Here is a 17,258-nt window from a genome sequence, read left to right as displayed (position 1 = left end):
CGTGTGCTATATGTTACTGTAATCCAATTACTTTTTTCAAGTAATGAGTAAAGTAAGGGATTACAATTGCAAAAACAGTAATTAGATTACCTTTACTTTCCTGCAAGCAGCCTGCGTTACTGCGTTACTAAACCGTGATTTTGCCATAGACAGTAAAAGAATTTGAGATTTTGCCATATGGATTTTGTGAGACTAACTCGTGACAATGATGTAGGCTATAGCTGCGTGATATAGATGTAAACAACAGACACACGTGTGCAAGACATGGAGTGTGGAGTGCGGGAGAGAGCGCGAACATGGAGCATTTAATTCATTGCAGTTCAGACATTATGAAAAAAACATTAACGCTGTACACTCTTCATGGGAAGAAACATGTTGTCTACAGCGAAAAATTCCACCTCAAATCTGATAGATAGAAAATCTGAATCTGAAAATAGAGGACGTCGCGGGTTCCCTGTAGCCTACTGGCCCGTTATAACAGGAGCCGCATTATAATATTCTGGCTGCATTCACTGTGATTTGGAAAATGGGCAAAAATATAATGTGGTCTTTGCCTTTTTGTAATGGGGCTGGTGAGTGTTGAATAATTCGTTTCCCTTAAACCAGCGTTTCTCTACTGGTTCGCGGAGACATGCCAGGTGGGGCGCGAAAAACAGGAGTTTTTTATTTTTTTTTTATTTTTATCTGTAGCCTAGGCCCAGGTAGCACCCGATGAGCAATGGACGCATGTGTTATTCATAGAGAAGCGCTCGTGTCAAGGCAGCGTGAGCGCATGTTTGAATCTGCAAGCACGTTCACTAATGAACATTTCTTGAAGCTGGCCTATCTTTGCGATATATTTGGAAAGCTCAATGAGTTAAATATCCAGTTACAAGGCAAAGACAAGCACCTACCTCACCTAGCAGATAACATTACTGCATTCACCAAAAAACTTGAGGTATGGGACAGGCGCCTCGATCGCAACAGTATGCCTTTGAGAATCTGAGTGAAATCGCTGAAACGTCTGCTTCGGGAGCCACGCTTGTGATCCCATGTAGGGGAGACCGGGGCTGGTTGGAACACTTTTCACTCTCGGTTATATTTCTCCGTCTTACAATGCGTTGAAATGGTCAAATTGTGATTAACTGAAAGCTTGGGATCTCAGCTACAAAATGTATACATTCAATGTCAACAAATGATCCCTTGTTTTGAGTTATATATGATTAAAGTGGTGTTGTGCACGTGTTCCAACCTGCCCCATGCACGGGGTTGGTTGGCACATGTAGTCGGGGTTGGTTGGAACACCTATGTTATAGTCCTTTGCAGTACTCCTTTTGCTTTTGTTTGAAGTGCTCATCTATATCACTACCTGTAGGGCTTTGCTGATTTCTTTTCTGTGTGTTTTTCTTCAGTAGGGCCCACCGTCAAGACCAATTTGGTCCCTACCGATTTTTTTTTACTTAAAATGTTTAAAAATGTCTGAAATGCTTCCAAATTTAAAACTATGTTCAGTAATTACAATAACAATGTTAAAATAAAGATTGATGATGTTTTTATGTGTAAAATACAAAGTTTATAGATTTGTCACAAAATAGCCATAGAGAATGTATGTGCCAACCAACCCGTGTGCCAACCTGCCCCGCCCACATTAGGTCAAACTTTTTTGCATCAATGCTGTTAGCCTGCTAATATCGGTCACCTCAGGTTTTTAAACTTCATTTTAAATTATAGATGAGTCCCCTAGCAATCAATTATAATGAATATTTTTTTATTTATCCCTAACTATTACCCTTCTAGGATGTATTTAGTGGGAGGTGCATATTCTAAGTTTTGACACTACAAAATAAAAAAGTTGTTCTCACCTAAAGGGTTAATGACCTGGAGACCAGTTACATACGTGAGTTTACTCTACTCAATAAGGCCGTCAGTTTAGTGTTGGAATTTTGTTGCAGCTCCCTCTAGTAGCCTGGATATTAACAGTGTCTCAACCTGCCCTTGTTCCAACCAGCCCCGGTCTCCCCTATTAAACAGTAGGCCTACATCACATCCCTGCAAAGTTTATTTCAAAAATATTTCCCAACCAGCAGTGCTCAGTATGACTGGATTATGGATCCATTTAATGCAGCATGTTGGTATTTCATTGAATATGTTGTACAATGCTGTAAAATATTGGCTTATGCTTCCTAATATGTTGCTGGAAAACAGAAATATGTGTGTTTAATTTACAATGGCACATTATGTATTTATTTATTATTATATCTGCAGCACCAGCTGATTTTAACTCTGCTGAAGAGGATATATTTAGAACTTGTCATTATTTCAATACATTTGACAATTTTAAGCTTGACCTACCACTTTCTTAGAGCAATGAGGGACAGGTGGGGCTCGAAAAGGCCCCCTTGATCAAAGTGGGGAATGAAAGAAAAAGTTTGAGAACCACTGCCTTAAACTAAGCATTTACATGAAGCACAGTAGCCTATGCCGATTGAAACACATTCCACTCAGATATGTGCTACCAGGCTCATATAGGCTATCACTTTTAATTGCAAACAGAAAATGTCTAGCTAGCTGTTTATACCAACTTAATATCATGACTATTGCTAATATAGTGCCAAATGTGGAGTTTGTGGACTAGCCATAGGCTTATATTTGAATGGAGCTGATCATTATGAGAGTTGTATAGATGCTCTTAAAGTGACAGTGCACCATTTATAAATGAGTTAAACTGCATCAAAGTAGTATAAGAAATAACAGTTCTGCTTTGGGCACCAAAATAGCCAGCAGCGGCACTGCACACACACAGTTCAAACACATACTCTTCTTGACATTAGAACAGCCTAAATGTAGCATGCAACATCATTTTCTGTTCTGGTAAATGCATTACTCCTCTCTGCACTGCAACTGTTAAAAGATGTAAATGTTAATAGAGACTTTGGTTTTAATATTTGTTTTGCTGTATTTTATTTACATCTATTCGAATGAAGGAGTATATACACCAAAAAGTTAAGATTGAAACTAATAAAACCAAATTTTAAAAAAGCGTATTCAGGTTGTGTATAGCTAGTGTGTTTTTGTAAAGTAACTAAGTAAAGTAAATAGTAAAGTAACTAGATTACTTTCTTGGATAAGTAATCAGTAATTAATTACTTTTTCCAAGTAACTTGACCAACACTGGTGGTCATAATAAACTTGAATTTATGCAGACAATGCAGATACATGAATGCTGGCCTTTTCAGATCTATTACAGTGCAAGCGCGCCATCTACTGCCCACTGAAATTCAATGCCTAGGCCTACATATCGAAAATTGGATTGCGTGACGCCGGTGCGTCGGTGCGGAGCTCTAGAATCTTTGGTACACGGACCAAAATTGCACACCTAAAATAAAGTTGATTTTCTCCGAGGTAGAAAGTCCAAAAATTTCCAATTTTTTCTCAATTGGTCGGAAGGGTTTGAGAACTACAGCGTGCCCAAAATTAATGTCCCTTACCCCAGAGGGACAATACCTTATATATTTTATGAAATATTGAGGTAGGCATTGGAACAGTCGCCTCCTCTGGTTTGCATAAAGGGGATTTGTGACCCCTCTCCTCGTGCGTGCGATCCTGGTTCCAGGAAGTCGGTCGTCATGAAGTATCTTGCTCCGCCCATCTACCATTTTTGAGTGTGTTTTGAACAAGTGAAACGCACACACAGAGCCGCGGAAATGTCTAGGATCTACATAGGCAGGCTGAGCTATCGCGCAAGAGAGAAAGACGTGGAGAAGTTTTTCAAAGGTTATGGAAAAATACTGGAGGTCGATTTGAAAAATGGGTAAGTTCACAAAAGGAAGAAGCGTTTTCTGACAATCGGTTAACGTTACTTATGCTAACAGCTAACGTTAACATCAATTGTGGCGGCGATTACAGGCCCAACGATTTGAGTAGAACAGAGATTGCTAATCATACATATTAGGGGGAAATGTTCCCTTGACTGCAAAACTGTTCTTACATAGACTTTCCAACGCATCATCTAAGTTAATTGAATGTACTTTAACACACCTTGGCCTTTGTCCTGACTAATGAAAACCGACTGTATCTAGCTAATATTAGCTAACGACTGACTTAGCTGTGCTAGCTAGGTTTAGTTAACGTTACCTAGGCCATCGAAGCACACCATTGTAACTATTTATCACGAATCTACCCGTTCGATATCGTTGAGTTTGGTGTATAAGTAACTGCGCACTGTATTTGTTCATTACTATTATTCGAAATTCTGCTACATAGCAATGTAGCCTGTAGTCTGCTGATTTTGTGATCGCCGCGTGTAGTTAGCATGCTAGCTAGTTGTCTAGCATGTAGCAGCCGGTAGCCTGCCATCTGCAACCACCAGAAAGCGCCACTGATCACATACGTGTAACGTTACGACGCCATTGCTCTTGCAAGTGTAGTTATCCATGGTTTAATTGAATGCCTCATTTATGTTATCAGTAATAACATATTGAAATGACTTTTGGTAAAGGGTATAATTGCACACAGTACATTCTACAAACACTAATCATAGCCTGTGTAGAATTACTTATCGAATCAAACTCACCTGTTTGTTCACTTAAAGCCTTTAAAAAAAAGTCATCGATACCACTGAATTGTTTTTGTATTTGGAGTTAAATGTTCCTATGCAGAAACGTCTCACGAACTAATATAATGACTTAGTTAGCCTGAAATGATTAACGTTACATTATGTAAGTTTGTTAATTAAACTCATAGCCCCGCTGTCCATTTGACTTTGCAGAGTTCTCTAGAATGATTGGAAGCATACATAACAATGTTGTTCATTGCTCAGAATTGATCAACCACCAGCCCTAAAGCGATTTTCTCTTTATACCTATGAAGGTATGGGTTTGTTGAGTTTGATGACCCGAGAGATGCAGACGATGCTGTGTACGACCTAAACGGGAAGGACCTCTGTGGCGAGAGGGTCATCGTAGAGCACACCAAAGGACCTCGTCGTGATGGCAGTTATGGTTCTGGTGGTGGTGGTGGTGGCGGCGGCGGCGGCGGCGGCGGCGGTGGTGGTGGCGGTGGTGGCGGCTCTGGGAGAAGTAAGTGCCCTGCAAAACCGTCTTAAGATTTGGGATTAGTAATTGGGCTCTAATTTTTGGGTACTAGTATCCTCCATCAGCACTTGCATGCCCTCTCGTTTGTCATTGGTGGCGACATGTGCGATTAATTCTCCTATAGAGATATGACCAGAATATGCAAGTCAGAACTCTGGTAGGATTAATTTAGATATGTTACAATTTGAACTATGATTATTATGCAAATACATTCTATCCACTCCATACTCCATTGGTTAGACATATATAACTGACTATGAACATGAAGATGGATTTTTCTCCCCTCCAAAATAAAGTGGACCATTAGTGGTAGCCTAGTTGGACTCACAATGGACTTAAATTCTTATTTTGTCATAAAAATATCCAAGACCTCAGTTTCTTTTCAGATCATTATCCTGCAATAGTGGAAAGATTATATAAGCACATATAAGAATTATTCAATTCCTATGGGCTGTGAATGTTTCATACATTTTGTAGCCCATGAATAAGGTAAAAAATATGGGAGAGAGGCAGAGATTTCTCGGCCACATGTACAATTTTATGATGCTTGGTCAGATGTCACAGACTCAACTGCTCCTCCTGCTTTTGATGGTAGAACATGGCCATTGGTACACAATGTCCTAGTTGATCTCACTTTGGACTTGGAATGTAGATGTTGACCAGACACAGACTAGTAACCTGAGACAGATAACTACGCACACTGGAGTCACCAATAGCAAACTGAGAAGCCTCATTGTGAATTGAGGGTTGTAAAAGGCTTTTGCAAGGCTCGTAATTAATTCACGGGACAATGAGGAGAATGGAGTTGATTAAAAGCAAAACATATTTAAATGCAGTTTAAACATTTTGATTGATCAAACGTGTTGCAGTAATTTCTGCCTATGTTATATAAATATATGATATCTTAATCTAACCATAATTCAGGCATTCTTCTTTTTTAAATTTTTGTTTCTTGTTTCTATCTATACAATACATATCTATATCTTAATTTGATATCTTTCTCTATATTTATATTTATATATATATTATAAACTGACTTGTGCAAATAATAAAGCTAGAAATTTAACAAAGAACCTCAATGTTTTAATTGAAAGAGTCTGACTGCAAGCCCCCCTATTGCTGGCCATGGTGTCCCCCCTTTCCAAGAGTGTGGCTCTTTGACCAAAGTGGGCCCCTGGGCAGACCAAATATGGGAGCCATTGTGAAGACTGCTTTGCCCCGTTAGGCCGGGTGGTGAGGATGCCATGGGTTTAGACAGATGTGGGTTGAGCTCTTTTAGGTGCCTGAAATATATATATATTTGTACATATATATTCATATATATTTATTTGTATTGTTTTTGGATTTTTATTTGTGGTACTTTTTTTCCTTCTCTTTTTAGTTTATTTCTTTTTTTATTATTTATAAAGTGAGATTTGATTAGATTTGATAGAAGAGAACTGTACTTAAGTATTTGGATTTACTTAAGTCAGCAGTTTGTGGCTTGAAGTAATTGCCCTTTTGACATTTCCTTTTGTGTCAGCATATTACAGTAGAGCATATAGGATGGTAAATGCAAAATAATGTAGTAGATAACTGTGCAGTTTTCTTCTAAAACAACATGAATATTTGTTTTTGTATTGTAAAACCTGCCTCCTTCCTAATTGCTTCAAGGTTTGTTATTTTTATTTTGTAAATTCCTTTTGAATGAAATCCTTCAGAAACCATTTTCCTTTGTTGATTTCTCAGTTTTCCTTTCAGATATTTGACTCTGTGTAGTCTGGAGTGTTTGTTTGTGTGTGTGTGTGTGTGTGTGTGTGTGTGTGTGTGTGTGTGTGTGTGTGTGTGTGTGTGTGTGTGTGTGTGTGTCATATCAAGTGACTCTTGATATGATCTGCTGGTCTCCAACCCTAATGCCTGTTGTCCTTGTCACCTTGAAGGCAACTGGTATGGCAGGGGAGGGAGGGACCGGTATGGACCTCCGGTCCGCACCGACTACCGGCTGATTGTAGAGAACCTCTCCAGTCGCTGCAGCTGGCAGGACCTGAAGGTACGGAGTGTGTGTGTGGAGGGACACGGAGATAGTTTGGGTGGGAGCATGCTGCAGTGTGATGTATGAATCATTCATTTGTGTAATTGTGTTGGGTATTCAGACAGTAATATTGATGGACAACACTGTCAAAGTTTGAAATTGCTTGAAAAATGTATCATTCAATTATTGCTAATTAATAACTAATCCGAACAAGCCATTATAATAAAATATAGTTTTTACTAGGTTATTAAGCCATACATTTTTATTTTAGGCTTAACCTAGTAAAACTATTAAAAGCTCTGGCACATATTGCTGAACTGGGCAAGTGTATTTTGAATCAAATTATTGGCATTTGGTTTTGTACATACATTGATAGAATTTGGTCCAGTAATCACTACACTATATGAAATACCCTTGACATACTGGTCAGATAACTTTGCTGGTTTGTTGAAAGCTGGTTTCACTCTGCTCTGTATGGCAAACTACACAAACAATTCAAAGCTCTATGTAACACATGCCAGAGTGCTTTATGCTTGTTATCTCCAGTGGTCCTGTGGGGGAAGAAACTGTTTTCCTCCCACATGACACTCATGTGGATTAACAGTGCAGGATTACACAGTAGCTATACAATAACTGTTCTAATTCTTATATGCGCTACACACTACAGGACTTCATGGCTTTAAACACCTGTGTTTTTGGTGTAGTACTGTATCTTTAAAACTCTTGAGTTTCTGAGTGCAGTCACTTACCCATGTGTGTCGCTCGATGCAGGATTACATGCGGCAGGCCGGTGAGGTGACATATGCCGACACGAACCGCGGCCGACGGAACGAGGGAGTGATCGAGTTCCGTCTGTACGCCGACATGAAGCGGGCTCTAGAGAAGCTGGACGGCACCATGGTGAACGGCCGCAAGATCCGACTCATCGAGGACAGGCCCGGGGCTCGCCGCAGTCGCCGCTCCTACTCCCGCAGCCAGAGCCGCTCCAGGTGAGGATGGGCGTGTGTTTGTTTATTTGTGTTTTTCCCAAAATGTTTGACAGTTTGTGTCCTGTGACAGGAAGGCATATTGTCTCTTTAAGGATCAGTTGACCTTGATTTCTTCATGGGGAAATGTTTGAGACAAAGGCTTTAATTTACCTGTTGTGTGTGTGTGTGTGTGTGTGTGTAGGTCTCGCTCCAGAAGCAGGAGGTCACGGAAGAGCCGTAGCCACAGTGACAGTAGCAGCCGCAGTCGTTCCCGCTCCCGGTAAGCACTTTCTGATCAACGTGCAAGAGGGTCTCTTTTTTTGGTGTTTCTTTAATTACTAATATGTTTATAAATATATCATAATATGATGTCACATCATTGCTTCATGAAATCTGACTTCATCCAGTCTATCCAGGTGGTGATGCATATGGTGTGTAGAGTTGGAGAGCTAGAGTGTAGCCCCCCCCCCCCAAATAAAATGGTTATTGCGTTAACATAATCTTATCATGCAAAACAAAATCTTGGGTATTAATCCATATTAAGTATTAATACTACAGCTCTCTGGGTAGCAGAGGCTGCAAATGCACTAGATAGAAAGAATGACTGAATATGTAAATTCATAGAGGCATCCAAACAACAAGAACTCAAAAACAAACACAGACTGGCTGGACTGGTCTGGTCGGCTGGCTGGCTGCTGCCTGTCCCTCCAGACCAGCCGTTGATCTTCATGCAGGACCACGGCCACGTGCTGCCCAGCCTGTCTGAGTGATTAGCCTCTCCCCTCCTGCAGCCTGTGTCCCACTGCTCATGCCCAGCATGCCAATCAACCCGTCTCCACTGACAACACTGACGGCATACTTATTAACAAGACCAACTGGAGCTTGCCACACCGGTCCGCAGTGTGCACAATTGGGCTAAATATGTTGGCCAGTGGTTGACTAAATCTAACAGTAGCCCACTGCATTGTACAGAATTGAGCTAAATGTATTGGGAATGGTTGACTAAATCTCAAAACATCTGCTACAGGAGATCTCCCCTTCACCCTTTAGGTGCTCTTTATATCCATGCATCACATTGATTGAAGTTAGTTTAATCATAATGGTCTTGATTGGGAACATTTTTAGGCTAATGAATCTGTTGAAACTTGAACCTAACTCCATGGCACTCACAAGCAGATTTCACACTAACTTTGTTATGGAAATCTAGGTTCTGAAAAGAGTAAGGCGTCCTGAGTCGGAGCTAAATCCTAGTCCTTGAGAAATGCATTGTACATTTATGAGTACTCCTTCAGATATGTATTGATTGCAGGCTTGTTACTGTATCGGCCTGAATGCTAAACAGGCCTGTAAGATAAAACTCAGGCAATCAGAAAATTAATGTATTTAAGAAAATTACCTAAATAAATTAGACTAAATATGCAGCTTGAAGACCCCTGGCAGGTGTACCAATAATGAGCTGATTAACAACAAGAGAACCTTTTTGAAGATCTTTATAGCTTCCTATTTTTGCGTAACAGAAGATTAGTGTCTGTGTAGAAACCACATGATGTAATGCAGCCATTATGCATTTCAGGACTTTGTACTCTTGTACTGACAAAAAACAAGCCGCTATATAGCATGATTCCCTTATGAATTATCTACAACTAGTTTTATGTCATTGTTCTTTCTTTTTCTCCTCCACTAGACAAGCCTCTCGCTCCCGCAGTCGCTCGGTCAGCAAGAAGGGCAAGGCCAAGGGCCGTCACGAGGAAGAGGAGCGTAGCAATGGCGCCCACAAGGGTCGAGGCCGGGACGAGGCGCGCAGCCGCAGCAAGAGCCGCAGCCGGAGCAGAAGCCGGGGCAGCCGAGGTAGCCGAGGTAGCCGTAGCCGCAGCCCCAAGAGCAAGCACGGCAGGAAGGAGGGCAAGAAGGGCCGCAAGGACAAGTCCCGGTCCCGTTCGCACTCCCGCTCGCGTTCCCGCTCCCGCTCCAGACAGCGCTCCGCCTCTCGGTCACGATCCCGATCCGCCGACAAGGAGCGTTCCAGGAAATCCGACTCGAAGGGCCGTGACGCGCCCAAGAGCGACGACGAAGAGGCAAGACCGGCGGCGGGGGCGACGGCGGCGAGAGGCTCTCGCTCAAGGTCACGCTCTCGCTCCCGATCTCGCTCCAGATCGCACTCCCGCTCGCCGCTGGCCGCCAACGCTCGGGCGAAGTCCAAGTCCAAATCCCCGTCTCCCTCCCCGGCAAAGGCCAGATCTCGCTCCGAGTCCCGCTCAAAATCCCGTTCCCGCTCGAGGTCCCGATCACGATCCCAATCCTGAACCTGACCTCCGACCCCTTTGTGACCCTTTACCCTTGACCCAGACCCCTTTTACTTTTTATTTTTATTTTTTGGTAAATAGTCGTAGGAAGATGGGCTCGGGCACTGCCTGTGTCAACACACACACTGACACGCACGCGCACACACACAGTAACAGTACATGCCTCACCCAAGTTTTATTTCCCCTTTTTGTATCATTAAAAAGATGTCTTCTCCCCAGTAGTATTGTCTCTCAATCAAAGTGTTTGTAAAATATTCAATAAGTCAATTTGGTATGATATGGCAGGATTTTTTTTTTAAAAAGGGGACATGCCCAGAAATGGTCGTCTTGGAGTCTTAATCTCTGTGCTGCATATTTGACGCATACAGTGTTAAGGATCTTATTTGGGAGTGGTGTTTTATTATGTTACATTCCGCCTCGGTGGAATAAAAATCTTTTACCAATTACTTTAAGACAATTATTAAAAAATGCCTGATGTGTTTGAAACATTGTGTTTATTTGGGTATTTTTTTTATAAAGATTCATTGGTACTTTGTAACTGAAAGTTTGACCCGCGTAGTGAAGAACATAGGCCACAAGGCGTCGCTAAATTCATAATATACAGGTCAGAATGATGCCATCAAACAGGTAGAGATGCTCCAATGTTGAGGGATGCTTTAGTAAAGTTAGGTTGACACGGAGTTTTCATAAACGTCAACAGTTTTATTATATAACTATAGGTTGGCCCAGGGTGAGTTTAACCATTTTAAATATTGTCTTGAATATGGTTGAAGGAGCCATTTGAGAGACGTGTCAATATGTTTAGAAATTTCACCTTCAAAGTGTCATTGAGGATTTTAAAATACTTCCAATTGATGGGCGATATGGCTTGTTTTGAATTCTCAATTTCTCGAGAATGACTGAATTATTTATCTTTCTCCCTTAGTGAATTATTTGAATAACTCAAAGATGATAGTTCAAATATAGGCTATGTATTCCAGGCTTCACGCATTTAGCCTGCGCTAGAAGCAAGTAAGTTGCGTAGCCTACCCTAAAAAGCAACCACGGTAAAAAAAAATGTCCATCGTTTGCCGAATTAATGGAAATTAATGTCAAAAATGAGGGAGGCGCTAGCATTCTTTTATTACATGGTAGGGAGAGGAGGTCCTAGCTCGCTACATTAGGTTGGGCGGGAGCGTATATAGTGAAGTCCTGTGACTCCTGACAATGCATCGATGTCAGTTTTTTCAAGTACGAGGGGCTTTGTCTTAAACACCATTAATGAATGCTGACATTTACTTTAGATCAATAAGGGATTGAAGCATGCTAGTGGCTTTTTCTGAATTATGGTTCAAACTCCGTTTTGGATACACTGCCAAACTAGAGGTCCAACTGCCAACACGGCCGTAAGAGCGGATATCATGCGCGGTCTCATTAAAGGAGAGGTCCTCATTACCAGCGCGCGGAGACCATGAAGACCGGAGGAAAACCCAGCACCGTTACGAAGGCAAGTAACTTTAAACACTAATTGAGGTATCATTTAATGTCATTGAAAACAGACTGTTGATGAGGAATACTACATAGTTACCTATGAAGGACCGACCGACAGAAGGGTGAAAACTTGGCAAAATTATTACCATCCTTGACACTGACGAATGACCTGTCTTGGTTTGAAAGGTGATAATCACAAGGACGTTAATTTGATTAAATGTTCAAACTATAAGTTTATGGCTAAGTCTAATTATTACAGGCTTTGATACAGAATAGACCGAAAGCAAGATGACTTTGACCGCAATAATGGTCAACGTAGCCTATTTGTTAGGCAAATAATATTCACAACAATAATTCATCAATGGTGTGGGCGAGACTGATAGGCTAATATATTAAATAATGTCAAGTTTACCTAGGAAATAACTGCGGAAACCTCGTATCTTTCTTTGCCAAAATCAACAATTGTGGTTGCATCCTAGTTAGCTAGAAATACACTATTGTTTTAGCTCGAATATTCCGTTAATCAACACATGTTAACAGGTTAGGATTCATTTTTGGATTATTCAGGAAGGATGCGTTATTTGACATGCGTAAATGCAGGTATGTTATTGGAGCCATCCAGCACAGACAAGTGAAGATTATTAGTTATCTAAGCCTGTCTGGTTATCAGTGTTGGCATACCGGGTGAGACGCGGGAATGCGGTGGTTATCGTGCACCGTTTTCTGGCTTTGTCGAGCTCACCAGAACTCGGAGGGAATATTCGCCATGCGACGCCAAGCTTTACACGGGGCAGCTCCAACTGTACTGTTTGCACGACTTCCTCTGAAAAATAACTTATAACAGTAAACAAAACAACAAAAAAGCTAGTCACGTGAGCAGAATGGAATGTATATGCCTATGTAAAATTAGTATGGGGATGGCTGTTTGCAGTTTATAGATTGTTGCTTGAAACACATAGGCCTTCCATTTGTGTTTTAGCCTATCTCTTTCCTTAAGAATTGATCGTATTGTTTGAAGCATGTAAGCATGTAAATATAAAGGACCCATTTTAATTGGATCTGGAAAACAACCCTCAACCCTCAATATCCTTTTTAGAGGAACAAATTATGTACACTTTGGTAAAATCCAGAGTTCCTGTTTCCTATTGGTTTGTTTTCACCTCATCCCTCTATTTATACATTGCCTTTAAGAGGATAAACATGTAACAAGCCAGAAGTGAGGAATAGGCATGTGTCACAATTAGCCTAGAAATAGTCTGTGTATGACTAAACTGTGTTTACATTCCTCCTTCATAATGTAACGAAACAAGTCTACTGCATTTTGACAGTTTGTAAGGAACCCATCCTAAGTGTTAAGTGTTTAACTTTGTCCCATACCAGCTGACAGTCAGTTCTCCACAAGTGGGATTCGTAGTCATCATGTTGTGTACATTTATGCATAAGTTTAATGAAGGCTTCATATATGTATATGAGAAATCTGCTGAACAGGACTAGTCCTTTGAAATTGCATTTAATTCTTAATGAGCTGGCAATGACACATAAAATATACTTGTTAAGAGTAGCAGTTGGAATGTTTGAGGTTCTGTGGAATGTTCACAGTTCTGTTGTGGCAAACCGACCAAGAGCATCTGACTCGGAATAGACCATCAGAATCGGAATTGCTTAAATTAGCTCAAGCTGGAGAAACTGGCGTTCTTCCACATGTCTATGAATATTTACCAAATTGTGAAGGAGATGGAGCTCCCTGTCTCGTGCCAAGATCTCCTAAGTCCAAGGCCCAGCGGTGATGTTTGTCTCGCTGTTTGTCTCTTGGCTACAATCAAAGTCCCCGGGCTCAGTCGAGTCAGTGAAAAAAAACTGAGAACAGCTAATAGCTGGTGAAGGAGTGTGAGGGGCAGGGGGTGGTGGGGGAAAGAGCTCTTTACAGGTTGTTTGTGTTCTTTGATGAGTTCTCTCCTAAGCAGGGCTGCATTTTTGAAAAGAAGTGTTTGCACAAATGTTTTCACAACATTAATTGAAGAGTTTATAGCCTGTTTTTCCCACGTCTCCTCTTGAATCGCCTTGACTGTTTACTGCCACAGGATTGCTCCGCAGGCAGCTGCCTTTGCTGTGAGTAAGCGTGTCCTGGGGTTCATCTCATCCTCCCCTCAAACGTCAGAGTCCGCCGTTAACATGACAGCTATGAGGCAGTTGCAGAGTTGAAGCGGGGGATGATTTGTGAAATGATCTATGAAGAGACAGATGCGATTTTATTGAGTATTAATAGAAGCTATTATGACAAGCAGTCTGAGAACGCTTTGGCCCGGTCCAAAAATAACCGCAAGGGACCATTAGCATCTATGCTTTGATTAAATAAACTCCATCTGAAGGTATTTCTACAAAGGCTAGGCTGTTTTGAGTGCTGTTTATATTCCAAACAAAGTTTCTGGATAATTGTTTTGTTTTTTAGAGGATAAGGGGTTCAGAAAGGTGCAGTCCCTAAAGATAGATAGATATCTATTACCCTTTTCGTTGAATTCACTGAAATTCTCTGCACGTTCCTCTTGCTGTCCTTTCAATCTAATCTAATCTAAAATCTAATTTAATTGGTGGTTATCAAATATCAACAGCCTTTTAGAAAAATCAAGGGCTGTGCCTTAAAAGTTAAGTCAAGAAGAGTCCTTTGATCCGTCTCTTCGTCTTCCTGCAGCATCGTGCTCGGGTCTGACCACAACCCCGTGCCATGAAGACCCAGACACCGACGTCGACGACACCGACGGCGACGCCGAACCCCGCGGCCCAGGCGCCCGCCACGCCCTCGCGCCAACGCCTGCCTCGCTTCCGCCTCCGCTCGCGGAAGAAGAAGGAAGGCGTGATCCAGGGCAAGCTGCGCATCAAGTCCCTGCCGGGCGCCTTCCTGGTCCTGGGCGTGGTGGTGGTGGTGGTGGGCACGGCGCTGGCTGTGGCCGGGTACTGGCCCTACCGGACGCACCGCGCAGGGGGCCTGCCGGGCGGAGACGCTCACGGGTCGCCGACCGGCTGGGGGCTGGGCGCGAAGGGTCTGCTGTCGACAGCGGGGCTCCACAGCGAGCGCATGAAGCTCCTGGGCCCCGTCATCATGGGCGTGGGGCTGTTCATCCTGATCTGCGCCAACACCGTGCTGTACGAGAACCGCGACCGCGAGACGCAGATGCTGCTGGCGCAGATGCGCAGCGTCATCTGCTCTGTGTCGGCCGCCGTGCCCTCAGCCGACCTCGCCGAGCTGGCCGTCAGCTCGCTGACCGCGCGCCACTACCAGTGGGTCAGCAGCCTGCCCGCCGCCCACCTCAACATCCTCTGCCTGCAGGAGCTCACCAGCTCCGAGCCCCTTTTGCATGTTAAGACTGCCATGGAGGGCGACGGGGACTCCTTTAACGGCAACGCCAACGACCCTCAACACCATCACCGGCGGCCGTCGGAGAGCACCGCCAAGCGGCAAAGATCCACGCTGAAGACGGAGGTGTTGCACCACCAGGAGTCTGCCTCCACCCCATCCATCCCCACGCTCTCCTCCAACTCCTGCAACTCCAGCCAGGCGGACGGGGACGAGGCCCGTGCGGACACATATGCGGACACTCGCCTGTGCCGGGCTTCGTCGGGGAAATTCCAGCGTCACGGCGCGGACACGCCGCCTCACAAGCTTAGCAACTGCCTGACGGCCTCGTCCATGTCCACGCTGGGTGGGGAGGACTGCGAGGTGACCGCTGCGTCTCTGCCCCCCAGACGCTCACAGAGCCTGAGCTACAGGACTAACCCCCGCAGGACGCGCCACGAGGTCACTGTACGGATGGACGCCACTGCCGACAACGTCGACGACGATGACGGCTCGCCCAGACGTGTCCCGAGGGAAACGGGCTCGGAGGTACGTGTGAACATGATGCCAGGGACGGAAGACGAGGCCTTGGAGCTCGCCTCGATCGAGGAGCAGCGGCACCGCAGCTGGCCCCGACTGGACCTTGGCGCTGCCCGCCGCTACCTGAAGCTGGAGAACAAGGAGGACTCTGTGGACAAGCTGCTCGACCAGCTGGAACTTCAGTGCTCCCAGTGGGACAAGAGCTTTGGCTCGGGACCCTTCCAGTGAGCTTAACTGCCCGGCCGCGAATGACCTCTCTTGGGGCGCCAGGTTTGGATGGGCAGTGCAGCGTGAAGGATATGTCGTTTTCCCATGGAAGCACTGGATATGGGTAGCAGCTTTTTGAGTAGAGAGCTCTGTTGTCGTCTTCCAAAACAAAAGAATGGCTTAAAAAGGACTTGCTCTCATCCCCTCAAACGAATCACGGCGTCATCGCGGACTAAGTTATTATTATGGGGTGCACGGTTCCGTGGAAAGACCATTCCAAAGGCTTCTAACATTTTCCAAAAGGCAGGGCTGCGATTTTCAGTGGCACGGATATGTAAACAGGGCTCTGGGCTGGTGGCTTGGTTGGATTAATCTGAGGGAATGCAGAGCCCAAGCTGTGGAAGATGAGTGGAGCGATTTGCCCATTTGTGTACAACAGAGCTGATGTCTTTGGTCGCCGCCGTGTGGGGATGGACAAGAGTCGGTGACGGCGGCGATTGTTGCCAAAGTGTTACTGAGTTCTCGGTCGGCATATGCGCATGACATACACGCATGTTGCAGGATAGCACATGGTGAATGGATTAACGATTAGACGACTTGTGACTGTGCAATCGACACAAACAATAAACCCAAGTAAGCCCAAAGGTGCTGATAGATTTTTTAAAAATTATTATTTCATTATTTTTCTGTTTTTGATAACACAAAGTTCATAAGAGGAGAACCGTCTGGATAATTAAAGCAAAACACATCAGAAGATTATGCAGAGCTCTAATATCAACACTAAATACACAAAGCAGATTACTATTCCCACTGTGTTTCCTACTAGTGGAATATATGCGTTTAAAATATCCCCGTCTTGATCATGGTGGGGTGGAGAGTCTCTTCCCTTCCTTCTCTCTGCCCATGGTTGTCTCACTGTATTGTGCAGAGAATCTCCAGTATGTGTGTGTGTGTGTGTGTGTGTGTGTGTGTCTGCTGTGTTGATATTGGGGATGCAGGCTGTCGAACTGTTTGTGTTGGTTTTGATAACGGCAGTCATCAGTGTTATTGCATGTAGTGACGCAGGGACGTGGTTAGGACATTTCCAGGGCCGAGCCACACACCGTTCTGGCGTCTAATGTGGAAAGATGGCTCCGTCCGCACACAGTGTTTACAAAACAAGACAGTCTCTATCTCTCCCCTCTATCTCTTGCTCTCTTTTCATCTTTTTTCTCTTTACCCCCCCCTCTCTCTCTCTCTCCACAGGTTTGTCTTGTCCATCATTCTTTTCCATCTCTCTTCTCTCTCCATCAGTTCCCTATTCTGTCTTTTTCTTCTCTTCCCTCTGGCTTCTCTCTCTCTTCTTTGTCTCTCTGT

General features: G+C 43.6%; 2 protein-coding genes across 2 annotated transcripts in view; both read left to right on the top strand.

Annotated features, from left to right (window-relative positions):
* The first annotated feature begins 3,640 nt into the window (after positions 1-3,640).
* srsf4 (serine and arginine rich splicing factor 4) lies at positions 3,641-10,840 on the top strand. Its single transcript, XM_076302262.1, has 6 exons — positions 3,641-3,790; positions 4,849-5,057; positions 6,992-7,101; positions 7,855-8,072; positions 8,254-8,331; positions 9,736-10,840. Exons 1-6 carry the CDS (start codon positions 3,684-3,686, stop codon positions 10,352-10,354), a joined length of 1,341 nt encoding a protein of 446 aa, XP_076158377.1. The 5' UTR covers positions 3,641-3,683; the 3' UTR covers positions 10,355-10,840.
* Positions 10,841-14,532: 3,692 nt separating this feature from the next.
* tmem200b (transmembrane protein 200B) overlaps positions 14,533-17,258 on the top strand; it is a 3,128-nt gene continuing 402 nt past the window's right edge. The window contains exon 1 of the mRNA XM_076301042.1: positions 14,533-17,258. This exon is cut by the window's right edge and continues 402 nt beyond it. Coding sequence (XP_076157157.1) covers positions 14,547-15,923 — 1,377 coding nt within the window. The 5' untranslated portion in view covers positions 14,533-14,546 and the 3' untranslated portion in view covers positions 15,924-17,258.

Source organism: Alosa pseudoharengus, unplaced genomic scaffold, assembly GCF_046254945.1.
Source record: "Alosa pseudoharengus isolate Yale_2024_CS ecotype anadromous, Long Island Sound unplaced genomic scaffold, YU_APseudo_1.1 YU_APseudo_1.1_scf_23, whole genome shotgun sequence".
In the NCBI taxonomy this organism is placed as follows: Eukaryota; Metazoa; Chordata; class Actinopteri; order Clupeiformes; family Clupeidae; genus Alosa; species Alosa pseudoharengus.
This window is presented reverse-complemented; position numbering and strand designations above follow the sequence as displayed.

Coding starts and splice junctions, on each gene's coding strand:
- srsf4 (XM_076302262.1), top strand. CDS start 3,684: ATGTCTAGGATCTACATAGGCAGGCTGAGCTATCGCGCAAGAGAGAAA. Junction 7,102..7,854: donor GCAGCTGGCAGGACCTGAAG/GTACGGAGTGTG, acceptor CGCTCGATGCAG/GATTACATGCGGCAGGCCGG. Junction 8,073..8,253: donor CGCAGCCAGAGCCGCTCCAG/GTGAGGATGGGC, acceptor GTGTGTGTGTAG/GTCTCGCTCCAGAAGCAGGA.